The sequence below is a fragment of the Tachyglossus aculeatus genome, chromosome 15 (assembly GCF_015852505.1).
Source record: "Tachyglossus aculeatus isolate mTacAcu1 chromosome 15, mTacAcu1.pri, whole genome shotgun sequence".
Taxonomy (NCBI): Eukaryota; Metazoa; Chordata; class Mammalia; order Monotremata; family Tachyglossidae; genus Tachyglossus; species Tachyglossus aculeatus.
This window is the reverse complement of record NC_052080.1, coordinates 14443318-14469774: the sequence shown is the minus strand read 5'-3', so window position 1 is coordinate 14469774 and position 26457 is coordinate 14443318. Positions and strand designations below refer to the sequence as shown.

At 48.4% G+C, this 26457-nt stretch overlaps 1 protein-coding gene and 1 non-coding gene across 6 annotated transcripts in view; both read right to left on the bottom strand.

The window, feature by feature from the left end:
- PPP2R3B (protein phosphatase 2 regulatory subunit B''beta) overlaps positions 1-26457 on the bottom strand; it is a 63999-nt gene that overhangs the window by 10262 nt on the left and 27280 nt on the right. For all 5 annotated transcript variants that reach the window (XM_038757059.1, XM_038757060.1, XM_038757061.1 and 2 more), the window contains 11 exons: positions 25282-25467; positions 23563-23666; positions 21805-21907; positions 20076-20150; positions 14886-14972; positions 12949-13105; positions 10807-10855; positions 10065-10154; positions 8527-8702; positions 4370-4488; positions 2080-2186 (listed from right to left, as the gene is read on the bottom strand). In XM_038757059.1, the coding sequence (XP_038612987.1) occupies positions 2080-2186; positions 4370-4488; positions 8527-8702; positions 10065-10154; positions 10807-10855; positions 12949-13105; positions 14886-14972; positions 20076-20150; positions 21805-21907; positions 23563-23666; positions 25282-25467 (1253 nt within the window). The remainder of the gene's footprint in view (positions 1-2079; positions 2187-4369; positions 4489-8526; positions 8703-10064; positions 10155-10806; positions 10856-12948; positions 13106-14885; positions 14973-20075; positions 20151-21804; positions 21908-23562; positions 23667-25281; positions 25468-26457) is intronic.
- On the bottom strand, positions 11257-11328 carry TRNAE-CUC. The gene has a single exon. It is a non-coding gene; the product is annotated as a tRNA-Glu (tRNA).

The following is a 26457-nucleotide window of genomic DNA, read 5'->3' as shown; positions in this document are numbered from 1 at the left end:
GTGGGACAACCCGATCACCTTGTATCTACCCTAGCTCTTAGGACGGCACCAAGTACCAGAGAAGCGGCGCGGCTCGGCGGAAAGAGCCCGGGCTTTGGAGTCCGAGGTCATGGGTTCAGATCCCGGCTCCGCCAACTGTCCGCTGCGGGACTTTGGGCAAGTCGCTTCACTTCTCTGGGCCTCAGTTCCCTCATCTGGAAAATGGGGATGGACACTGTGAGCCCCACATGGGACAACCCGATCACCTTGTATCCCCCAGCGCTTAGAACAAACAGTGCTTTGCACGTAGTTAGCGCTTAACAAATACCAACATTATTATTATTCTTCTCTGGTCCTCAGTGACCTCATCTGGAAAATGGGGATGAAGACTGTGAGCCCCACATGGGACAACCCGATCACCTTGTATCCCCCAGCGCTTAGAACAGTGCTTTGCACATAGTAAACGCTTAACAAATACCAACATTATTATTATTATTCTCCGTGCCTCAGTTCCCTCATCTGGAAAATGGGGATGAAGACTGTGAGCCCCACATGGGACAACGTGATCACCTTGTATCCCCCCCAGTGCATAGAACAGTGCTTTGCACCTAGTAAGCACTTAACAAATGCCATCATTATTATTATTATTATTCTCTGGGCCTCAGTTCCCTCATCTGGAAAATGGGGATGAAGACTGTGAGCCCCCCATGGGACAACCTGATCACCTTGTATCCCCCCCAGTTGTGCCTCAGTTCCCTCATCTGGAAAATGGGGATGAAGACTGTGAGCCCCACGTGGGACAACCCGATCACCTTGTAACCCCCCCAGAGCTTAGAACAGTGCTTTGCACGTAGTAAGCGCTTAACAAATACCAACATCATTATTATTATTATTCTCTGGGCCTCAGTTCCCTCATCTGGAAAATGGGGGTGAAGACTGTGAGCCCCACGTGGGACAACCCGATCACCTTGTATCCCCCACCAGTGCTTAAAACAGTGCTTTGCACGTAGTAAACGCTTAACAAATACCATTATTATTATTATTATTATTATTATTACCATAAAAACCTCTGAAAAAAACAAATCCTAGAAATCTGAGGCTGGCGGACGCTGCCTGGCACATAGTAAGCGCTTAACAACAGAGAAGCAGCGCGGCTCGGTGGAAAGAGCCCGGGCTTGGGAGTCTGAGGTCATGGGTTCAAATCCTGTGCCCACCACTTGTCAGCTGGGTGACTTTGGGCAAGTCACTTCTCTGGGCCTCAGTTCCCTCATCTGGAAAACGGGGGTGAAGACGGTGAGCCCCACGCGGGACAACCCGATCACCTTGTATCCCCCACCAGTGCTTAAAACAGTGCTTTGCACGTAGTAAACGCTTAACAAATACCATTATTATTATTATTATTATTATTATTATTATTACCATAAAAACCTCTGAAAAAAACAAATCCTAGAAATCTGAGGCTGGCGGACGCTGCCTGGCACATAGTAAGCGCTTAACAACAGAGAAGCAGCGCGGCTCGGTGGAAAGAGCCCGGGCTTGGGAGTCCGAGGTCATGGGTTCAAATCCCGGCCCCACCACTTGTCAGCTGGGTGACTCTGGGCAAGTCACTTCTCTGGGCCTCAGTTCCCCCATCCGGAAAACGGGGGTGAAGATGGGGAGCCCCACGCGGGGCCACCTGATCATCCTTCCCAGTGCTCTGCGCGTAGTAAGCGCTTAATAAACGCCATCATCATCATCATCAATCGTATTTATTGAGCGCTTACTATGTGCAGAGCACTGTACTAAGCGCTTGGGAAGTACAAGGTGGCAACAGTCCCTACCCAACAGTGGGCTCACAGTCTAAAAGGGGGAGACATTTTATTATCTCCATCATTATTATAAGGTGCCAACTTGTACTGCCCAGGCGCTTAGTACAGTGCTCCGCACCCGGTGAGCGCTCAGTAAATAGGACTGATTGATTATCAGCAGCGGAAAAGCCCCACCGTCCGGCTCCGGTCTGTGCGTGTTGGCGCGTGAACGTTTTGGGGTCGGGGGCTCCCGGGCGCTCAGTGCAGCGCCCGGCACGTAGTGAGCGCCCCGGCCGGGCCGCCGCGTCCTTACCCGTCGTCCCACTGGTCGCCGGCGGCGTCCTCGGCCACGAGCAGGCCGTACTCTTCGGCGGCGTACCGCTCCCAGTCCGAGGCCTCTTGGCCCTCGCCGTCCTCGTCCTGCCGGAGGGAGAGCGTCTCGGCCAACCCGCCCCCCTCCCCGCCCGGAGCGCTCAGTACAGAGCCCCGCGCTTGGGAGGGCGACCGGGCTGGGAGCGGCTCGGGGCCCAGACGGACGGCGACAGAAAGCCGGGACGGGGGGGGATTGATTCGGTCCGTATTGATCGAGCGCCGGGGAGAGGACGCGCTTAGTACAGTGCTCTGCACACAGTAGGCGCTCCATAAATAGTCAGAATAATAACGATGGCATTTATGAAGCGCTGACTATGCGCAAAGCCCCGTTCTAAGCGCTGGGGAGGCTACAAGGCGGGTTGTCATCCCCGTTTCACAGATGGGGGAACTGAGGCCCAGAGAAGTGAAGCGGCTCGCCCAAAGCCCCCCAGCTGACGGGCGGCGGAGCCGGGATTCGAACCCATGACCTCGGACTCCCCAAGCCCGGGCTCGTTCCACTGAGCCACGCTGCTTCTCTCGATGCGACTGGATGGATGATGGAATGACAGAACGGGAACGTGGAGGGACGCAGCGTGGCTTGGCGGGAAGAGGTCATGGGTTCGAATCCCGGCTCCGCCACTGGTCTGCTGGGCGGCTTTGGGCAAGTCCTTAGAGAAGCAGCGTGGCTCGGCGGAAAGAGCCCGGGCTTTGGAGTCCGAGGTCATGGGTTCAAATCCCGGCTTCGCCAACTGCCAGCTGGGTGACTTTGGGCGAGTCAGTTCGCTTCCCTGGGCCTCAGTGACCTCATCTGGAGAATGGGGATGAAGACTGGGAGCCCCCCCGGGGGACATCCTGATCACCTGGTCACCTCCCCAGCGCTTAGAACAGTGCTCGGCACATAGCAAGCACTTAATAAATGCCATTATTATTATTATTATTATTATTATTATTATTATTATCATTATTATTAGACGAGGGAACTGAGGCCCAGAGAAGTGAAGCGACTTGCCCAAAGTCACCCAGCTGACACTTGGTGGAGCCTGGATTCGAACCCATGACCTCTGACTTCCCAAGAGCTTAGTACAGTGCTCTGCACACAGTAAGCGCTCAATAAATACAATTGATTGATAGATAGAAGCAGCGTGGCTCGGTGGAAAGAGCCCGGGCTTTGGAGTCCGAGGTCATGGGTTCAAATCCCGGCTCTGCCAATTGTCAGCTGGGTGACTTTGGGCAAGTCACTTCACTTCTCTGGGCCTCAATGACCTCATCTGGAGAATGGGGATGAAGACTGGGAGCCCCCCCGGGGGACAACCTGATCGCCTGGTCACCTCATCTGGAAAATGGGGATGAAGACTGTGAGCCCCCCCGGAGGACAACCTGATCACCTGGTCACCTCCCCAACGCTTAGAACAGTGCTCGGCACATAGTAAGCGCTTAATAAATGCCATCATTATTATTATTATTATTATTATTATTAGAAGACTGACCCTCAGCACGGCGAGCTGGTCCCTCGGCTCGTAATAAATGCCATTATTATTATTATTATTATTAGAGGAAGAAGAAGACTGACCCTCAGCATGGCGAGCTGGTCCCTCGGCTCATAATAAATGCCATTATTATTATTATTATTATTATTATTATTATTATTAATAGAAGACTGACCCTCAGCACGGCGAGCTGGTCCCTCTGCTCGTAATAAATGCCATTATTATTATTATAAGAAGACTGACCCTCAGCACGGCGAGCTGGTCCCTCTGCTCGTAATAAATGCCAGCATTATTATTATTATTATAAGAAGACTGACCCTCAGCACGGCGAGCTGGTCCCTCTGCTCGTAATAAATGCCAGCATTATTATTATTATTATTATTATTATTATTATTAGAAGACTGACCCTCAGCATGGCGAGCTGGTCCCTCTGCTCATAATGAATGCCATCATTATTATTATTATTATTATTATTATTATTATTATAAGACTGACCCTCAGCACAGCAAGCTGGTCCCTCTCCTCATAATAAATGCCATCATCACTATTATTATTATTATTATTATTATTATTATTATTATAAGACTGACCCTCAGCATGGCAAGCTGGTCCCTCTGCTCGTAATAAATGCCATCATGATTATTATTATTATTATTATTATCATTATTAGAAGACTGACCCTCAGCACAGCGAGCTGGTCCCTCTGCTCGTAATAAATGCCATCATTATTATTATTATTATTATTATCATTATTAGAAGACTGACCCTCAGCACGGCGAGCTGGTCCCTCTGCTCGTGGTCCAGGTACTTCTCGACGTTGAAGAAGGTGTCGAAGAAGACGCCGGCCATCTTGCAGCGCTTCAGGTCCCGCAGGGTGATTTTCCCTGCCGGGATGGAGAGGCCGCTGACCCACCGGGGCCCATCGAGGCACCGCCGGGAGGGCGAACGCTGTGCTGAGCGCCGGGGCGGCCGGCGGGATTTAGGGGGCGCGGAGGGGCACTGTTCTGAGCGCCTCGGACGGCTTGGTAGGCCACAGCTGGGGGACGCGATCCCTGCCCGCGGCGAGGCGACGGTCCAATCAATCAATCAATCAATCGTACTTATTGAGCGCTTACTGTGTGCGGAGCACTGTACTGAGCGCTTGGGAAGTCCAAGTTGGCAACAGCGGGCTCCCAGAGGGGGAGACGGCCGTCGTCGGCAACGGACATTATCAGGCGCTTTGAGCACTGGGCTGAACGCGCGGGAGGGTTCGATACTATTCGGTCGGTCGGATTTATCATCATCATCATCAATCGTCTTTATTGAGCGCTTACTGTGTGCGGAGCACTGTGCTAAGCGCTTGGGAAGTCCAAGTTGGCAACATGTAGAGACGGTCCCTACCCGACAGTGGGCTCACAGTCTAATTTATCGAGCGCTTCCTGTGTGTAAAGCACTTGTGAATGAATGAATGAATCTATGTCTGCATGTATTTATTATGTATTATTTATTGCTATATTACTATTATTTATAAATATATATTTATTATTACGTATATATGTATATATGCACATATATATATATGTTTGTACATATTTAGTACTCTATTTCTTTATTTTACTTGAACATATCTATTCTATTTATTTTATTTTGCTAATATGTTTGGTTTTGTTGTCTTGTCTCCCCCTTCTCAACTGTGAGCCCACTGTTGGGTAGCGACCGTCTCTAGATATACACATATGTATATATGTTTGTACATATTTAGTACTCTATTTATTTCTTTATTTTACTTGTACATATCTATTCTATTTATTTTGTTTTGTTAATAAATAGTCTAATTTATCGAGCGCTTCCTGTGTGTAAAGCACTTGTGCATGAATGAATGAATATATGTCTGCACGTATTTATTATTACGTTTTATTTATTGCCATATTACTATTATTTATAAATATATATTTATAAATATATATTTATTATTACGTATTATTACGTATATATGTTTACATACACATATGTATATATGTTTGTACATATTTAGCACTCTATTTATTTATTTCTTTATTTTACTTGTACATATCTATTCCATTTATTTTATTTTGTTAATATGTTTGGTTTTGTTGTCTGTCTCCCCCTTCTCAACTGTGAGCCCACTGTTGGGTAGCGACCGTCTCTAGATATACACATATGTATATTTGTTTGTACAGATTTATTACTCCATTTATTTCTTTATTTTACTTGTACATATCTATTCTATTTATTTTATTTTGTTAATATGTTTGGTTTTGTTGTCTGTCTCCCCCTTCTCAACTCATCATCAATCGTATTTATTGAGCGCTTACTGTGTGCAGAGCACTGTACTAAGCGCTTAACTGTAAGCCCACTGTTGGGTAGTGGCCGTCTCTAGATATACACATATGTATATATGTTTGTACATATTTATTACTCTATTTATTTCTTTATTTTACTTGACCATATCTATTCTATTTATTTTATTTTGTTAGTATGTTTGGTTTTGGTGTCTGTCTCCCCCTTCTCGACTGTGAGCCCACTGCTGGGTAGCGACCGTCTCTATAAGTTGCCAACTTGGACTTCCCAAGCGCTTAGTACAGTGCTCTGCACACAGTAAGCGCTCAATAAATATGACTGAATGAATAAAGGAGTCAGAGGGCACGGGTTCCAATCCTGGTTCCGCCACCTGTCTGCTGTGGGGCTTTGGGCGAGTCACTTAGGAGAAGCAGCGTGGCTCAGTGGAAAGAGCCCGGGCTTGGGAGTCAGAGGTCAGGGGTTCAAATCCTGGCTCCGCCATTTGTCAGCTGTGTGACTTTGGGCAAGTCACTTCACTTCTCTGTGCCTCAGTTCCCTCATCTGTAAAATGGGGCTGAAGACTGTGAGCCCCCCGTGGGCCAACCTGATCACCTTGTAACCTCTCCAGTGCTTCATCATCACCACCATCACCATCATTATTAATAATATTAATACCTGGGCACTGTGGCCTCATCATCATCATCACCATCACCATTAATAATATTAATACCTGGGCACTGCGGCTTGACCTGATCCAGCATCTGACAGAGGCAGTCATCATCAATTATTTATTATTATTATTATTATTATTACCATTATTAATATTAATACCTGGGCACTGCGGCCTCATCATCACCATCATCACCATCATCATTAATAATATTAATACCTGGGCACTGCGGCTTGACCTGATCCAGCATCTGACAGAGGCGGTCATCATCAATTATTATCATCATTATTATTATTGTTGTTATTATTATCATCATTATTATTATTGTTGTTGTTATTATTATTATTATTATTATTAATAATAATAATAATAATAATATCCGGGCACTGCGGCCTCACCATCATCATCATCACCATCATCATTAATAATATTAATACCTGGGCACTGCGGCTTGGCCTGATCCAGCATCTGACAGAGGCAGTCATCATCAATTATTTATTATTATTATTATTATTATTACCATTATTAATATTAATACCTGGGCACTGCGGCCTCATCCTCATCATCATCACCACCATCATTAACAATATTAATACCTGGGCACTGCGGCTTGACCTGATCCAGCATCTCACAGAGGCGGTCATCATCAATTATCATCATCATTATTATTATTATTATTGTTGTTATTATTATTATTATTATTATTATTAATACCCGGACACTGCGGCCTCACCATCATCATCATCATCACCATCATCATTAATAATATTAATACCTGGGCACTGCAGCTTGGCCTGATCCAGCATCTGACAGAGGCAGTCATCTATTATTATTATTATTATTATTATTATTATTACTACTACTATTAATACCTGGGCACTGCGGCCTCATCATCATCATCACCATCATTATGAATAACATTAATACCTGGGCACTGTGGCCTCATCATCATCATCACCATCGTCATTAATAATATTAATACCTGGGCACTGCGGCTTGGCCTGAGCCAGCATCTGACAGGGGCGGTCATCATCAATTATTATCATTATTATTATTAATAATAATAATATTAATACCTGGGCACTGCGGCCTCATCATCACCATCATCACCATCATCATTAACAATATTAATACCTGGGCACTGCGGCTTGGCCTGATCCAGCATCTGACAGAGGCAGTCATCATCAATTATTTATTATTATCATTATCATTATTAATATTAATACCTGGGCACTGCGGCCTCCTCCTCCTCCTCATCACCATCATTATTAATAATATTAATACCTGGGCACTGCGGCCTCATCATCATCACCATCATCACCATCATCATTAACAATATTAATACCTGGGCACTGCGGCTTGGCCTGATCCAGCATCTGACAGAGGCAGTCATCATCAATTATTTATTATTATCATTATCATTATTAATATTAATACCTGGGCACTGCGGCCTCCTCCTCCTCCTCATCACCATCATTATTAATAATATTAATACCTGGGCACTGCGGCCTCATCATCATCACCATCACCACCATCATCATTAACAATATTAATACCTGGGCACTGCGGCTTGGCCTGATCCAGCATCTGACAGAGGCAGTCATCATCAATTATTTCTTCTTATTATTATTATCGTTATTAATATTAATATCAATACCCGGGCACTGCGGCCTCATCATCCTCATCATTAATAATATTAACACCTGGGCACTGCGGCTTGGCCTGGTCCAGCATCTGACAGAGGCAGTCATCATCAATTATTTATTATTATTATTATTATCATTATTAATATTAATATTAATACCCGGGCACTGCGGCCTCATCATCATCATCATCATCATTAATAATATTAACACCTGGGCACTGCGGCTTGGCCTGATCCAGCATCTGACGGAGGCAGTCATCATCTATTATTATCATCATTATTATTATTATTAATATTATTATTAATATTATTAATAAATATTAATACCTGGGCACTGGGGCTTGACCAGATCCAGCATCTGACAGAGGCAGTCTTGGAAGGGCAGGGGCTCTATGGCCAGGTTGTCCAGCTTCTGGCACTGCTCCTCGTAGAAGTGGGCCAGCTCGTACATAGACAGCACCCCGTCTCCGTCCAGGTCCATGCAGCGGAACCAGTACTCGATGCTGAAAACCACCACCGTCCCCCCCAAGCCCTCACTCGGTGCTACTTATTGGGCGCCAGCCGGAGCGCCGGACCGGCCGCCCGCGGCCCCCCGCCTGGCGGCGCCCGCCCCACGGGGCTCTCCCGGGCGCTCAGTACAGTACAGACGCGGGTGGCGTGAGGTCGCGGGTTCTAATCCCCGGTCGGCTCACTTCCCCGTGCCACGGCTACCTCGCCCGGAAAACGGGGACGGAGACGGGGCGCACCGGTGCTTACTACGGCGCCCGGCACACGGTAGGTGCTTTCTAAATGTTGCCAATTTGTACTTCCCGAGCGCTTAGTACAGTGCTCTGCGCATAGTAAGCGCTCAATAAATACGATTGATGATGATGATGATGATAAATGCCGTCGTGAGATCGGCGGGCCGCGGGCCCCTCGTATGCCGGTATGCACGCGGTACGCACTCCCTGAATAATGGTAATTATTATTCTTACGGTCTTTGTGAAGTGCTTATTATGTGCCAAGCACTGGGGTAGATACGAGATAATCGGGTGGGGCCCACGGCCTTCGTCCCCACTTTCCGGAGGAGGAAACTGAGGCCCCAAGCAGCGTGGCTCAGTGGAAAGAGCCCGGGCTTTGGGGGCAGAGTTCATGGGTTCGAATGCCGTGTCTGCTGGGTGACCTTGGGCAAGTTACTTCACTTCTCTGAGCCTCAGTTCCCTCATCTGGAAAATGGGGATTAAGGCTGTGAGCCCCACGTGGGACAACCTGATCACTTTGTATCCCCCCCAGCGCTTAGAACAGTGCTTTGCACATAGTAAGCGCTTAACAAATGCCAACATTATTATTATTATTATTATATCCCGGTTCCGCCAATTGTCAGCCGGGTGACTTTGGGCGAATCACTTCACTTCTCTGGGCCTCAGTTACCTCATCTGGAAAATGGGGATGAAGACTGTGAGCCCCACGTGGGACAACCTGATCACCTTGTAACCTCCTCAGTGCTTAGAACAGTGCTTTGCACATAGTAAGCGCTTAACAAACACCAACATTATTATTATTATTATATCCCGGCTCCGCCAATTGTCAGCCGGGCGAATCACTTCACTTCTCTGGGCCTCAGTTACCTCATCTGGAAAATGGGGATGAAGACTGTGAGCCCCCCGTGGGACAACCTGATCACTTTGTAACCTCCCCAGCGCTTAGAACAGTGCTTGGCACATAGTAAGCGCTTAATAAATGCCATCATTATTACTGTGAGCCCCCCGTGGGACAACCTGATCACTTTGTAACCTCCCCAGCGCTTAGAACAGTGCTTTGCACACAGTAAGTGCTTAATAAATGCCATTATTATTATTATCACCCCCGCCCGATCGGCCGCATACCTCGTTGGAGTTTTCTTGTCTTCTTCGGATAGCAGAAACCAGACGAAGTCGGCGTAGCTGATCTTCCCTTCTTTCTGTACTTTGCGGCCCCTTTAATAATAATAATAACAATAATGATGGTGTTTATTAAGCGCTTACTATGTGCAAAGCACTGCTCTGAACGCAGGGGAGGTTACAAGGTGATCAGGTTGTCCCTCGGGGGGCTCAGAGTCTTAATCCCCATTTTCCAGATGGGGGAACTGAGGCCCAGAGAAGTGAAGTGACTTGCCCAAAGTCACACAGCTGACAATTATCAGAGCTGGGATTTGAACCCGTGACCTCGGACTCCAAAGCCCGGGCTCTTTCCGCTGAGCCCCGCTGCTTCTCACGCCGCTTGGCTCTTTGAGATCCGAGCGAGAGAGAGATTCATTCGATCCGTATTTACTGAGCGCTTGCTGAGTGCGGAGCAGCGTGGGAGAGGACAACGCCGCAGTGAGCGGACGCGTTCCCTGCCCGCCATGAGCTTCCCGTCTAGAGCGGGAGACGGACAGGAACAGAAATAAAGGAAGTAAGGATAAGGAGTTAAAGCGGCGTGGGGCTGGGAGGGACGGTGAGCCACGGGAGCGAGTCAGGGCGACGCGGAAAGGGGTGGGAAAAGCGGGAAGTGCAGTCAGGGAAGGTCCCCTGGAGGAGGAGGTGGGCCTTCCAAAAGGAAAATTAAGGAAAAGCTGGGTTTTCAAGGCGACCCCCGTCCCCCCCTCACCTGGTTACGGCTCCCGAGAAGATCCGCTCGATCATCCGACTTGAAATCGCTGCAAGAGAGCCGAGTTCGACAGGGTGAGCGGCCCCGTTTCCCCCCCGCCGGGGTCCGACCGCGTCCAGCCCATCGACGAGCATCTCTGGGGGCCCGCGAGCGCCTTCATTCATCATCATCATCAATCGTATTTATTGAGCGCTTACTGTGTGCACAGCACTGTACTAAGTGCTTGGGAAGTACAAGTCGGTAACATATAGAGACGGTCCCTACCCAGCAGTGGGCTCACAGTCTAAAAGGGGGAGACGGAGAACAAAACCAAACATACTAACAAAATAAAATAAATAGAATAGATATGTACAAGTAAAATAAATAAATCAATAGAGTAATAAATATGTACAAACATATATATAGGTGCTGTGGGGAAGGGAAGGAGGTAAGATGGGGGGGAAAAATCTTTTCCCTGACCGGGAATCGAACCTGGGCCGCGGCGGTGAGAGCACCGAATCCTAACCACTAGACGACCAGGGATGACATTCATTCGTTCATTCACTTCATTCAATCGTATTTACTGGGCGCTTACTGCGTGCTAAGCGCTTGGGAAGTCCAAGTTGGCAACATATAGAGACGGTCTAAGCGCCTGGGAAGTCCAAGTTGGCAACATCGAAAGACGGTCCCCTACCCAACAGCGGGCTCACAGTCGAGAAGGGGGAGACAGACACCGAAACATATTAACCACACAGTCTACAAGGGGGAGACAGAGACCAAAACAAGGCATATTGATAAAATAAGATAAATAGAAGAAATGTGGACAAATGAAATAAATAAATAATGGGAAGTCCAAGTTGGCAACATCGAGAGACAGTCCCCTACCCAACAGCGGGCTCACAGTCGAGAAGGGGGAGACATAGACCAAAACAAAGCATATAAATAAAATAAGATAAATAGAATAGGGACAAATGAAATAAATAAATAATGGGAAGTCCAAGTTGGCAACATACAGAGACGGTCTAAGCGCTTGGGAAGTCCAAGTTGGCAACATCGAGAGACGGTCCCTGCCCAACAGCGGGCTCACAGTCGAGAAGGGGGAGACAGACACCAAAACATATTAACCACACAGTCTACAAGGGGGAGACAGAGACCTAAACAAAGCATATTAATAAAATAAGATAAATAGAAGAAATGTGGACAAATGAAATAAATAAATAATGGGAAGTCCAAGTTGGCAACATATAGAGATGGTCTAAGTGCTTGGGAAGTCCAAGTTGGCAACATCGAGAGACGGTCCCTACCCAACAGCAGGCTCACAGTCTAGAAGGGGGAGACAGAGACCAAAACAAAGCATATCGATAAAATAAGATAAATAGAAATATGGACAAATGAAATAAATAATGGGAAGTCCAAGTTGGCAACATATAGAGACGGTCTAAGCGCTTGGGAAGTCCAAGTTGGCAACATAGAGAGACCGTCCCTGCCCAACAGCGGGCTCACAGTTGAGAAGGGGGAGACAGGGACCAAAACAAAGCATATTGATAAAATAAGATAAATAGAAGAAATGTGGACAAATGAAATAAATAAATAATGGGAAGTCCAAGTTGGCAACATATAGAGATGGTCTAAGCGCTTGGGAAGTCCAAGTTGGCAACATCGAGAGACAGTCCCCTACCCAACGGTGGGCTCACAGTCTAGAAGGGGGAGACAGAGACCAAAACAAAGCATATTAATAAAATAAGATAAATAGAAGAAATATGGACAAATGAAATAAATAAATGGGAAGTCCAAGTTGGCAACATATAGAGATGGTCTAAGTGCTTGGGAAGTCCAAGTTGGCAACATAGAGAGACCGTCCCTGCCCAACAGCAGGCTCACAGTTGAGAAGGGGGAGACAGGGACCAAAACAAAGCATATTAATAAAATAAGATAAATAGAAGACATATGGACAAATGAAATAAATAAAGAATAGGAAATCCAAGTTGGCAACATATAGAGATGGTCTAAGCGCTTGGGAAGTCCACGTTGGCAACATCGAGAGACCGTCCCCTACCCAACGGCGGGCTCACAGTCTAGAAGGGGGAGATGGACACCAAACCATATTAACCAAATAAGATAAATAGAATATGGACAAATGAAATAAATAAATGGAGTAATAACCCTGGTCGTTGTGTCGGGCTAAATCCTTGGGGTCGATGTAGAGGTCGTGGTCCGTGTCCAGCTCCCAGAACTTGCAGTAGATGACGTAGAAGTGCTCGTACGAGAAGAAGTCCGTCAGCTGGTTGATGTCCGCCTCCTCTTCCAGCAGGGCCACGTTCTGGGGAGGCAAAGGCACACGTCCTGACCGCCTGGGGCCTCCCGCGCCGCCGCTTCGCCCGTCAACCCGTCAGTGCTATTTACTGAGCGCCTCCTGGGTGCAGAGCGCCCGCAGTGAGCGCTCGGGAGGGGCCGATCCGACATCCCGGGCGGACGTCTCACCCGCCCGCGACCAACTTACGGTCTAGAGGGGAGCGGCAGGCGGTGCTCCATCGCTCAACGGTATTCCCTGAGCGTTTCCTGGGCTCAGAGCGGTTGGGAAAGCGCGATCCGACGGAATTGGCGGCCACCCCCCCCCCCCGCCCGAAACAAACTTCCATTCTAGATGGGGGGGAGAGCGGTGACGGCCGGGATAATCAGAGTGGACACAGCCCCTGTCCCACGTGGGGCTCCCTTTTGACGGGTGAGGGAACTGAGGCCCGGAAAAATCAATCAATCCATCGCATTTATTGAGCCCTTACTGTGTGCGGAGCACTGGACTAAGCGCTTGGGAAGTCCAAGTTGGCAACATCTAGAGGCGGTCCCTACCCGACAGCGGGCTCACAGTCTAGAAGGGGGAGACAGACGACAAAACCAAACATGTTAACAAAATAAAATAAATAGAATAGATATGGACAAGTAAAATAAATAAATAGGGTAATAAATCTGTACAAGCATATCAATCAATCGTATTTATTGAGCCCTTACTGTGTGCAGAGCACTGGACTAAGCGCTTGGGAAGTCCAAGTTGGCAACATATAGAGGCGGTCCCTACCCGACGGCGGGCTCACAGTCTAGAAGGAGGAGACGGACAACAAAACATATTAACAAAATAAAATAAATAGAATGGATATGTACAAGTAAAATAAAGAAATAAATAGAGTAATAAATCTGTACAAACATATCAATCGTATTTATTGAGCGCTTACTGTGTGCAGAGCACTGTACTAAGCGCTTGGGAAGTCCAAGTTGGCAACATATAGAGCCGGTCCCGACCCAACAGTGGGCTCACAGTCTAGAAGGGGGAGACAGACAACAAAACCAAACATATTAACAAAATAAAATAAATAGAACAGATATGTACAAGTAAAATAAAGAAATAAATAGAGTAATAAATCCGTACAAACATAGATACATATATACAGGTGCTGTGGGGAAGGGAAGGAGGTAAGGTGTGGGGGATGGAGAGGGGGAGAGAGGAAGGAGGGGGCTCAGTCTGGGAAGGCCTCCTGGAGGAGGTGAGCTCTCAGTAGGGCCTTGGAAAAGTGAAATCATCATTATCATCAATCGTATTTATTGAGCGCTTACTGTGTGCAGAGCACTGTACTAAGCGCTTGGGAAGTCCAAGTTGGCAACATAGAGAGACGGTCCCTACCCAACAGTGGGCTCACAGTCTAAAAGGGGGAGACGGAGAACAAAACCAAACATACTAACAAAATAAAATAAATAGAATAGATATGTACAAGTAAAATAAATAAATGGAGTAATAAAACTGTACAAACATATATACATATATACAGGTGCTGTGGGGAAGGGAAGGAGGTAAGATGGGGGGATGGAGAGGGAGGTAGAAGGGGGCTCATTCTGGGAAGGCCTCCTGGAGGAGGTGAGCTCTCAGTCGGGCCTCAGAAAAGTGAAATGACTCGCTCAAAGCCATACGGCAGGCAGGCGGCGGAGCCCAGGATTAGAACCCGGGTCTTTGTGAATCCCAAGCCCAGCCGCTTCTTACCGGGGCGGGAGTCCCCGGTCGGAAGGAGGGCGTGGGCAGGAGCCCGGTGGGCCAGAAAAAGCCCCGCACATACCTGCAGAAAGTTACTTTTCCGGAGTTCGGGACAGGTGATCCGCCCAGACCACGACCTGTTGATGGTGTAAAATATCCGCTGTATGACCTGTAACGAGCAGAGGGCCGTTAGCCGGAGGCCATCCCAAGTCCCGGGAGGGGATTCCTCCTCTCGGCCCGCCTGGCTGTTCTCCGGCGGCGACCGACCCTGGGACCCCGGATCTCGGCCGGCGGCCGGATTAGGCCGGGGAAGCATCTGCCGAGTCCTCCGCTGGACCCTCCCGGGCGTCCGGTGCAGCGCTCCGCGCACGGGAAGCGCTCAATATACACCATCGATCGAAAGGATGAATAAAATCAAAGCGAGCTCCTCCGACATCCCGCGCGGGATGGCACCCGGAGGGTTTTCCGGCCTCTACCGGTCCCCTTTTACACTGTGAGCCCACTGACAGAGGGACTTTCTCTATATAATAATAATGTTGGTATTTGTTAAGCGCTTACTATGTGCAAAGCACTGTTCTAAGCGCTGGGGAGGTTACAAGGTGATCAGGTTGTCCCACGGGGGTTCACAATTTTCATCCCCATTTTACAGATGAGGTCACTGGGGCACAGAAAAGTTAAGTGACTTCATCATCATCATCATCAATCGTATTTATTGAGCGCTTACTATGTGCAGAGCACTGTACTAAGCACTTGGGAAGTACAAATTGGCAACATATAGAGACGGTCCCTACCCAACAGTGGGCTCACAGTCTAAAAGGGGGAGACAGAGAACAAAACCAAACATACTAACAAAATAAAATAGAATAGATATGTAGAAATAAATTAAATAAATATATAAATAGAGTAACTTGCCCAAAGTCACACAATATGTTGTGTGTCACTCCATATGTTGCCAACTTGTACTTCCCAAGCGCTTAGTACAGTGCTCTGCACACAGTAAGCGCTCAATAAATACGATTGATTGATTGATTGATTGAGGGAGAGTCGAGCGGAGGTCTCTCCGGCCGTTACCGGCTCGGGCGGTGGCTAGTGTTTCATTCATTCAATAACAACAATAATAAAAACGATGGTACTTGTTAAGCGCTCACTATGTGCAAAGCACTGTTCTAAGCGCTGGGGAGGCTACCAGGTGATCAGGTTGTCCCATGGGGGGCTCACAGTCTTCATCCCCATTTTCCAGACGAGGGAACTGAGGCCCAGAGAAGTGACGTGACTTGCCCAAAGGCCCACAGCTGACAGTTGGCGGAGCCGGGATTTGAACCCATGACCTCTGGCTCCAAAGCCCGGGCTCCTTCCACTGAGCCATGCTGCTTCTCAGTGGTATTTACTGAGCACTTACTGTGTGCAGAGCACTGTGCAAAGCACTTGGGAGACTCCAATCCAACAGGATTAGCAGACACGTTCCCTGCCCACAACAGGCCTACGGTCTAAAGGTGGGGAGGGGGAGACGGACGCTAATAGACATAAATTCATATTGAGCGCTTACTGTGTGCAGAGCACTGTACTAAGCGCTTGGGAGCGTATACTAGAACAATAAACAGACACATCCTCTGCCCACAATTCACTTACGGACTAGAGGGGGAGATTTCTGTCAAGCGCTTACTATGGGCCGGCCACTATTTTAAGCGCTGGGGTGGGTACGAGCTGATTCATTCATTCAATCGTATTTATTCATCATCATCAATCGTATTTATTGAGCGCTTACTATGTGCAGAGCACTGTACTGAGTGCTTGGGAAGTACAAGTTGGCAACATATAGAGACGGTCCCTACCCGCCGGCGGGCTCTCAGTCTAGAAGGGGGAGACGGACAACAAAACAAAATAATTAACAATTAACAATTAACAAAATTAACAAATAATTAACAAAATAAAATAAATAGAATAGTAATTCATTCATTCAATCATATTTATTGAGCGCTTACTGTGTGCAGAGCACTGTACTAAGCACTTGGGAAGGACAAGCTGGCAACATATAGAGACGATCCCTACCCGACGGCGGGCTCACAGTCTAGAAGGGGGAGACGGACTACAAAACAAATTAAGAAAATAAAATAAATAGAACAGTAATTCATTCATTCATCCAATCGTCTTTATTGAGCGCTTACTGTGTGCAGAGCACTGTACTAAGCTCTTGGGAAGGACAAGTTGGCAACATATTGAGACGGTCCCTACGCGACGGTGGGCTCACAGTCTAGAAGGGGGAGACGGACAACAAAACAAATTAACAAAATAAAATAAATAGAATAGTAATTCATTCACTCATCCAATCGTCTTTATTGAGTGCTTACTGTGTGCAGAGCACTGGACTAAGCGCTTGGGAAGTACCAGTGGGCAACATCAGGCTGGACACAGTCTCTGTTCCACATGGGACTCACAGTCTCGACCCCCATTTTACAGATGAGGGAGCCGAGGCCCAGAGAAGTAAAGTGACTTGCCCGAGGTCACACAGCAGGCAAGTGGCAAGCCACTTAACTTCTCCGGGCCTCGGCTATCTCGTCTGTAAAATGGGGATTCGATCTGAGAGCCCCATGTGGGACAAACTGATTATCCCGTAACTACCCCAGCACTTAGAACAGTGCTCGACCTATAGTAAGTGCTTAATGAAAAGGAGAAGGAGGAGAAGGAGGAGAAGGAGGAGAAGGAGGAGGAGAAGGAGGAGAAGGAGGAGGAGAAGGAGGAGAAGGAGGAGGAGGAAGAGGAGGAGGAAGAGGAGGAGGAGAAGGAAGAAGAAGAAAGAAGAAGAAAGAAGGAAGAAGAAGGAAGAAGAAAGAAGAAGGAAGAAGAAGGAAGAAGAAAGAAGAAGAAGGAAGGAGAAGGAAGGAGAAGAAGGAGAAGAAGGAGGAGAAGAAGGAGGAGAAGAAGAAGGAGGAGAAGGAGAAGGAGGAGAAGAAGAAGAAGGAGGAGGAGAAGGAGAAGGAGAAGGAGGAGAAGGAGAAGGAGGAGGAGGAGGAGAAGGAGAAGGAGGAGAAGAAGAAGGAGAAGGAGAAGGAGAAGGAGGAGAAGAAGGAGGAGGAGAAGGAGGAGGAGAAGGAGGAGAAGGAGGAGAAGGAGAAGGAGGAGGAGGAGGAGGAGGAGGAGGAGGAGGAGGAGGAGGAGGAGGAGGAGGAGGAGGAGGAGGAGGAGGAGGAGGAGGAGGAGGAGGAGGAGGAGGAGGAGGAGGAGGAGGAGAAGGAGGAGAAGGAGGAGAAGGAGGAGAAGGAGGAGAAGGAGGAGAAGGAGGAGAAGGAGGAGAAGGAGGAGAAGGAGGAGAAGGAGGAGAAGGAGGAGAAGGAGGAGAAGGAGGAGAAGGAGGAGAAGGAGGAGAAGGAGGAGAAGGAGGAGAAGGAGGAGAAGGAGGAGAAGGAGGAGAAGGAGGAGAAGGAGGAGAAGGAGGAGAAGGAGGAGAAGGAGGAGAAGGAGGAGAAGGAGGAGAAGGAGGAGAAGGAGGAGAAGGAGGAGAAGGAGGAGAAGGAGGAGAAGAAGGAGAAGAAGGAGAAGAAGGAGAAGAAGGAGAAGAAGGAGAAGAAGGAGAAGAAGGAGTAGAAGGAGAAGAAGGAGAAGAAGGAGAAGAAGGAGAAGGAGAAGAAGGAGAAGAAGGAGAAGAAGAAGAAGAAGAAGAAGAAGAAGAAGAAGAAGAAGAAGAAGAAGAAGAAGAAGAAGAAGAAGAAGAAGAAGAAGAAGAAGAAGAAGAAGAAGAAGAAGAAGAAGAAGAAGAAGAAGAAGAAGAAGAAGAAGAGGGGGAGGAGGAGGAGGAGGAGGAGGAGGAGGAGGAGGAGGAGGAGAAAATATAATAATAATACTAAAACTACTACTACTGATCTTCTTTGGGCTTTCAGCCCAGTTTCCCATGGATAATCCTCCCTTAATTCATAGCAACGAAGTCTTAGTTCCATCCGTCTCTCTCCTGGGATACGCTTTTTGAAAGCATGGGGATTCAGGGCTCAGGAGGAAGTTATCTGGAAGGGTCTCAGAGCTGGATTACTCGTGAAGGTGTGGAAGGGATAGGACCAGCGACCTTTGGCTAAGCACAGGACCGGGAGTCGAGAAGCCGGGGTTCCCACCCGCTTCCGCCGCTTACCTGCTGTGTGTGATCTGGGGTAAGTCGCTTCTCAGTCCCTCAGCTTTCTCAGCTGTAAAATGGGGATCAAGGGACCAAATTCTCCCATTTCCCCTCTCAGACTGTGAGCCTTAAGGGGGACTGGGACTGTCTCTCTTCTGAGTGCATCATCTCTACCCCAGCGTACAGCACAGCGTTTGGTGCACAGTGAGAGCACTTTACAAATACCACAGTTTTTATTCAGAGGACGATTCCGCCGGGGAAAGGTTGAGGTCTGTACCTCATGTCTCCGTGTTTTGTTTGGTTGTCCGTCTTCCCCTTCTAGACTGTGAGCCCGTTGTCGGGTCGGGACCGTCTCTGTGTGCTGCTGATTTGGACTTCCCGAGCGCTTAGTACAGTGCTTTGCACACAGTAAGCGCTCAATAAATACGACTGAATGAATGAATACTAATAATAAGAATAACATATGACCCTCTGAATCCCAGGCTTGGGCTGTTATCCACCAGCGAGCCCTGTCCTGATCAATCAATCGTATTTATTGAGCGCTTACTGTGTGTCCTAAGCGCTTGGAAGAGCACAACAGAACGACCGAACAGACACATTCCCTGCCCACCGCGAATTCACAATCCAGAGAGAGAGACAGACATGAACAGAAATAAAGGACAGATAAAAGAAATCGTTCTTTAAACGCGTTCAAAGAACCTCGGCGGATTGAACCGCAGCCCTCTCACCTCCGCCGGGCGGAAGATCGAACGGCGACTGCCGGATAATAATCTCAAATCCGTCCTTTCGTACTTACTGAGCGCCTACCGCGTGAAGCGCGCTGGACTAAGCACTTGGGAGGGTTCAATCCGACAATAAACGGACCCGTTCTTTGACCCCGAAGGGCTGAAAAGGGGCAGACTGACGGGACTTGGGCTAACTGGAGAGGCGCATCCTTTTCCCAGCCTCCCCGGGCGGGAAAATCTCGGATCGCCCGGAGGGGAGAGAGGAAAACGTTCCCGGTGACTCCCGTGGGCAGCTCCCTCACCCTCCCGGGCCGGGAGGAGGATGGATTTGAGGCTACCGGCTTCGGAACGGACTCGCTCCCCTCGCCTTCCCTGGGATGGCGGCGTTAGTTCGGAAGGGGGAATGCCGGGCAGGAGACAGAGACGTTCCCCGAGGAAGGGCGCTTACCGTCGTGATGTAGCGCGAGTGGAATTCCGACACCTCCTTGAGAAACGATAAGCCGGGATGAGTGTTCACCACATCCTGCGCAACGGCAATGACATGAAATCAGCAATCACGTTTATTGAGCGCTTACTGTGTGCAGAGCACTGTACTAAGCGCATGGTACTTGCGAGGCGCTTACCGGGCCCTGGTCTAAGCGCTGGGGTGGATACGGGTCAATTGGGTCGGACACAGTCCCTGTCCCCTATGGGGCTCACGATCCCATCCCCATTTTACAGATGAGGTAACTGAGGCCCAGAGGAGTGAAAGGACTCGCCCAAGGTCACTGAACAGACACCAGGCGGAGCTGGGATCAGAACCCAGGTTCTTGTGACTCCAGGCCCACGATCTACCCACTGAGCCCCACCGCTGCTTTCGTTATTTTCCACGAGGGGCTCGCCGGCTTCGTCCCCATTTTACAGATGAGGCAACTGAGGCCCAGAGGAGCGAAAGGACTCGCCCAAGGTCACAGAACAGACAACGGGCGGCGCCGGGATCAGAACCCAGGTTCCTCTGACTCCAGGCCCACGATCTACCCACTGAGCCCCACCGCTGCTTTCGTTATTTTCCACGAGGGGCTCGCCGGCTTCGTCCCCATTTTACAGATGAGGCAACTGAGGCCCAGAGGAGCGAAAGGACTCGCCCAAGGTCACAGAACAGACAACGGGCGGCGCCGGGATCAGAACCCAGGTTCCTCTGACTCCAGGCCCACGATCTACCCACTGAGCCCCACCGCTGCTTTCGTTATTTTCCATGGGGGGCTCGCCGGCTTCGTCCCCATTTTACAGATGAGGCAACTGAGGCCCAGAGGAGCGAAAGGACTCGCCCAAGGTCACAGAACAGACACCGGGCGGCGCCGGGATCAGAACCCAGGTTCCTCTGACTCCAGGCCCACGATCTACCCACTGAGCCCCACCGCTGCTTTCGTTATTTTCCACGGGGGGCTCGCCGGCTCCGATCCCCATTTGACAGATGAAGTAACTGAGGCCCAGGGGAGTGAAAGGGCTCGCCCAAGGTCACAGAACAGACAAGGGGCAGAGCCGGGGTCAGAACTCTCGTCCAGCGCTCTGCACACAGTGAACGCTCAATTCGTACGACTGACCAACCAACAGAGCTGGTAGAAGTGTTCCCTGCCTGTATATGATCATCACGGTATTTGATAAGCGCCTACTGTGTGCCGGGCACTGTACTAAGCGCCGGGGTGGATACGAGCAAATGGGGTTGGGCGCAGCCTCTGTCCCACGTGGGGCTCACAGTCTCCGGCTCAGAGGCTTTGGAGCCAGAGATCATGGGTTCAAATCCCGGCTCTGCCGCTTGTCGGCTGCGTGACTTTGGCCAAGTCACTTCACTTCTCTGCGCCTCAGTTCCCTCATCTGGAAAATGGGGATTAAGACTGCGAGCCCCCCCGTGGGACAACCTGATTACTTTGTATCCTCCCCACGCTTAGAACAGTGCTTTGCACATAGTAACCGCGTAATAAATGCCATTATTATTATTATTATTTGGCAGATGAGATCACTGAGGCCCAGAGAAGCAGAATGACCGCCCCGAGGTCACCCAGAGCCAGCGGGATTAGAACCCATGACCTTCTGAATCCCAGGCCGGGCCCTAGCCACCACGCTCGATCGGCCGAGCTAACGGAGAGACGGGGTTCGGAGACGGATCGAGCTCCCCGGGACGGCCGAGCTTTCTTTACTTGTAGAAAGGGAATGAAATCTTCCTGCACCAGATAGTTGCACCCGGGGTTCATTAAGAGGTGGACGAACTTGGCAGCGTCGTCGTGGCAGTTCTGAAGGATCCTGAAACGAAATCGGGGCCGAGGTTGCAAATCCACAATCTCCCCCGCGTGAAGACGGGAGCAAAGGAAACCCCTGCCCCTTCCTGAACGGCGCAGCCGGAAAAATCCGTCGCCCGCAGCAGGACTTGTACCTATCTATTCTATTTCTTTTATTTGGTTAATCTGTTTTGTTGTCTGTCTCCCCCTTCTAGACTGTAAACCCGCTGTTGGGTAGGGGCCGTCTCTAGATGTTGCCAGCTTGGACTTCCCAAGCGCTTAGTACAGTGCTCTGCACACAGGAAGCGCTCAATAAATACGATGGATTGATTCGATCCGGCTTCCTGATCTTTTTGGATTCCCGGTGTTCCCCCTCCCGGCCTCGGCTCCCGAACGCGGCAGGATGGGAGAGGGGCCGCCCACGAGGCCCCTTTGTTTTATTTTACTTGTACATATCTATTCCATTTATTTTATTTTGTTAATGTGTTTTGTTTTGTTGTCTGTCTCCCCCTTCTATCAATCAATCAATCAATCAATCAATCGTATTTATTGAGCGCTTACTGTGTGCAGAGCACTGTACTAAGCACTTGGGAAGTGCAAGTTGGCAACATATAGAGACGGTCCCTACCCAACAGTGGGCTCACAGTCTAAAATCAATCAATCAATCGTATTTATTGAGCGCTCACTGTGTGCAGAGCACTGTACTAAGCGCTTGGGAAGTCCAAGTTGGCAACATATAGAGACGGTCCCTACCCGACAGTGGGCTTGCAGTCTAGAAGGGGGAGACAGAGAACAAAACCAAGCATACTAACAAAATAAAATAAATAAAATAAACAGAATAGATATGTACAAGCAAAATAAATAGAGTAATAAATATATAGAGTAATAAATATATAGAGAGTAATAAATATATAGAGTAATAAATATATAAATAGGGTAATAAACATATAGACTAACAAATATACAGAGTAATAAATATATAGAGCAATATATAGAGTAATAAATATATAGAGTAATAAATATATAGAGTAATAAATATATAGAGTAATAGATATGTAAATAGAGTAATAAATATATAGAGTAAAAAATATATAAATAGAGCAACAAATATATAAATAGAGCAATAAATATATAAATAGAGCAATAAATATATAAATAGAATAATAAATAGATAAATAGAGCAATAAATATATAGAGTAATAAATATATAAATGGAGCAATAAATATATAGAGTAATAAATATATGAAAAGAGTAATAAATATATAAATAGAGCAATAAATATATAGAGTACTAAATACATAGAGTGATAAATATATAGAGTAATAGATAAATATAGCAAGAAATATATAGAGTAATAAATACATAGAGTAATAAATATATAAATAGAGTAATAAATATATAGAGTAATAAATATATAAATAGAGGAATAAATATATAGAGTAATAAATATATAATAGAGACTGTGAGCCCGCTGTTGGGTAGGGACCGTCTCTAGGTGTTGCCAACTTGTGCTTCCCAAGCACTTTGTACAGTGCTCTGCACACAGTAAGCGCTCAATAAATATGATCGATTGATTGATTGATTGAGGCGAGGTTTCCAGAGCCGGCCCGGGCCCGCGCTTCCCGGCTGGGCCGTTCCCGTGGACGGGGAAGGGACGTTCCCGGGGAGAGGGTACTCACTTTCTCCACATGGCGACAAATTTGTGGACGGACACGTAGCCGGTCCTTTCGCCTCCGGCGCCGAAGAAGAGCGGCCCTTTCCAGTAGAAGGGACAATCGCAGGCCTGTGAGGTACGAACGCACGGAGCGCGGTGGGAACGGGGTCTCGGGACGGCCCCCCGCGACCCCCGGGTGAGACCCTGGACCTCTGGAAACCGGATTCCCGTGCTCCGGGGGCCGCTTATCCCGGGGGGAGCCTCGTCCCCCCATGATGTCTTGCCGCTGCTTCACATTACTACTCTATTTATTTCTTTATTTTCCTTGTACATATCTATTCTATTTATTTTATTTTGTTAGTATGTTCGGTTTTGTTCTCTGCCTCCCCCTTTTAGACTGTGAGCCCACTGTTGGGTAGGGACCGTCTCTATGTGTTGCCAACTTGGACTTCCCAAGCGCTTAGTACAGTGCTCCGCACCCAATAAGCGCTCAATAAATACGATTGATTGATTGATTGGATGATTTGCAGACCGGTGGGGCCCACTGGGTACAGCCTGGGCGCCAGAGGACCTGGGTTCTAATCAATCAATCGATCGTATTTATTGAGCGCTTACCGTGTGCAAAGCACTGTACTAAGCGCTTGGGAAGTACAAGTTGGCAACATCTAGAGACAGTCCCGAATCCCGGCTCCGCCGCTTGTCGGCCGTGTGACCTTGAGCCAGTCACTTCGCGTCTCTGGGCCTTGGTTCCCTCCTTCGGAAAATGGGGATTGAGCCTATGACTGATCCTATGTATTTTATTTTGTTAATGTGCTTTGTTTGGTTGTCCGTCTCCCCCTTCTAGACTGTGAGCCCACTGTTGGGTAGGGACCGTCTCTGGGTGTTGCCAACTTGGACTTCCCAAGCGCTTAGTACAGTGCTCTGCACACAGTAAGCGCTCAATAAATATGATTGATTGATATGTTTGTATGGATTTATTACTCTATTTATTGATTTTACTTGTACATACCTATTCTGTTTATTTTATTTTGTGAATATGTTTGGTTTTGTTCCCTGTCTCCCCCTTCTAGACTGTGAGCCCACTGTTGGGTAGGGACCGTCTCTATATGTTGCCAACTTGGACTTCCCAAGCGCTTAGTACAGTGCTCTGCACACAGTAAGCACTCAATAAATATGATTGATTGATGTGTTTGTATGGATTTATTACTCTATTTATTGATTTTACTTGTACATACCTATTCTGTTTATTTTATTTTGTTAGTATGTTTGGTTTTGTTCTCTGACTCCCCCTTCTAGACTGTGAGCCCGCTGTTGGGTAGGGACCATCTCTATATGTTGCCAACTTGGACTTCCCAAGCGCTTAGTACAGTGCTCTGCACACAGTAAGCGCTCAATAAATACGATTGATACGTTTGTATGGATTTATTACTCTATTTATTTTACTTGTCCATATCTATTCTATTTATTTTATTTTGTTAATATGTTTGGTTTTGTTGTCTGTCTCCTCCTTCTAGACTGTGAGCCCACTGTTGCGTAGGGACCGTCTCTAGGTGTTGCCAACTTGGACTTCCCAAGCGCTTAGTCCAGTGCTCTGCACACAGTAAGCGCTCAATAAATACGATTGATTGATTGATTGATTGCCCACCGCGAGCTCGCGGCCCTAGAGGGGGAGAGGGCCGGGAATGCGAGCGACTTCTCACCCCCCGGGGCGGGAGGAACGCGCCCAACGGCGCCGGGCGGTTACCTTCGCCACTTGGCCCATGTCTTCCAGGGTGGCCCTCTCGTTGGGAAACCGGGAGAAAGCCCGCTCCACTTTGGAAATGACGGCGTCGATGTTCACCTGCTCCTTGGGACACCCTCGGGGAAAGTAAAAAGCGGGAATGCTGGGGCTGGGGGCCGGGGTCACGCCTTCTTCTTTCTTCGTCTGCACCTAGTATATAGAGAGTATAGATTTTATTCTATTTATTTTATTTTGTGAATACGTTTGGTTGTGTTCTCTGTCTCCCCCTTCTCGACTGTGAGCCTGCTGTCGGGTAGGGGCCGTCTCTATTTGTTGCCGACTTGCGGTTAGTACAGTGCTCTGCACACTGGAAGCGCTCAGTAAATACGACTGAATGAATGAATGAATGATCCTAAGGAGGACGGAAAGCGGGGGAGCTGAGGGGGGAAGGTGCCGCTTGGACATGGAAAGCGGCTTTTTCCCAGCCGTGGGTTCAAATCCCGGCTCCGCCCCAGGTCAGCCGGGTGACTTCACTTCACTTCTCCGGGGCCTCAGTTCCCTCATCTGGAAAACGGGGATGGTGAGACTGTGAGCCTGCCGTGGGGCAACCTGATCTCCCTGTATCCCCCCCAGTGCTTAGAATGGTGCTTGGCACATAGTAAGCGCTTACCAAATCAATCAATCGTATTTATTGAGAGCTTACTGTGTGCAGAGCACTGTACTAAGCGCTTTTATAAGCACTTACTATGTGCCAAGCACCGTTCGAAGAGCTGGGGAGGTTACAAGGTGATCAGGTGGTCCCCTGGGGGGCTCACGGTCTTCATCCCCATTTTCCAGATGAGGGAACTGAGGCGCAGAGAAGTCACCCAGCTGACAAGTGGCGGAGCCGGGATTTGAACCCATGACCTCTGACTCCAAAGCCCGGGCTCTTTCCACCGAGCCACGCTGCTTCTCTGCCATCGTTATTATTATTACTATTATTATTAAGCTGATGGGTGTGCCGGGGTTCTCTGGGAGGAGGGAAAGCCGCAACAGCTGCTGCAGAGTGCGATCTTCTAGACTGCCGCCTCTGTATGTTACCAACTTGGACTTCCCAAGCGCTTAGTACAGTGCTCGGCACCCGGTAAGTGCTCGCTCACTCACTCAATCAATCAATCGTATTTACTGAGCGCTTACCGGGTGCGGAGCACTGGACTGGGC